The sequence below is a fragment of the Buceros rhinoceros genome, unplaced genomic scaffold (assembly GCF_000710305.1).
Source record: "Buceros rhinoceros silvestris isolate BGI_N320 unplaced genomic scaffold, ASM71030v1 scaffold22711, whole genome shotgun sequence".
Classification (NCBI taxonomy): Eukaryota; Metazoa; Chordata; class Aves; order Bucerotiformes; family Bucerotidae; genus Buceros; species Buceros rhinoceros.
The window spans coordinates 63739-64310 of record NW_010395184.1 but is presented as its reverse complement, the minus strand read 5'-3'; the positions used below and the strand labels follow the sequence as shown (position 1 = coordinate 64310).

General features: G+C 51.9%; 1 protein-coding gene across 1 annotated transcript in view; it reads right to left on the bottom strand.

The window, feature by feature from the left end:
* Positions 1-572, bottom strand: part of NGF (nerve growth factor (beta polypeptide)) — a 927-nt gene that overhangs the window by 122 nt on the left and 233 nt on the right. Inside the window, exon 2 of the mRNA XM_010145473.1 lies at positions 5-572. This exon is cut by the window's right edge and continues 34 nt beyond it. Within this exon, the coding sequence (XP_010143775.1) occupies positions 5-572 (568 nt within the window). The remainder of the gene's footprint in view (positions 1-4) is intronic.

Here is a 572-nt window from a genome sequence, read left to right as displayed (position 1 = left end):
CTGCTGAGCACACACACACAGGCTGTGTCAATTCGAATGAATCGCCAGGCTGCTTGCTTGCCCTCCATTGTCAGCGCTTTGACAAAGGTGTGAGTTGTGGTGCAGTAAGAGTTCCAGTGCTTTGCATCAATCCCTCGGCACCCACTGGAGACTGGCTTAGGGTCCCTGCACTTGGTCTCAAAAAAGTACTGCTTAAAAACGTTGTTGTTAATGTTGACCTCTCCCAACACTGTCACCTCTTTGCCCTTAATGTCAGTGGCTGTGGTTTTGTCTCCAACCCACATGCTGACGCTGTCACATACTGAGAACTCTCCCCGGTGTAGTACAGGATGCGCGGTCCTCTTGGTCCTGGCAGTCCTGTTGAGAGAACCTGCACTGCTGAGAAATCCCATGTCCTGTCCTTGCCCTGACACTGGGGGTGGCTGTGTGCTGAACAGCACCCGAGGAGACTGGAATCGCCGCCTCTTAAAAAGTTTTGGATCCACAGTGATATTTATAGCTTCCCTTCTGCCTGTTGTCCAAGTAGAGAGGTTGTGGGATGTCTGTGGAGCTGCCGTGGGAATGTGGTGTCT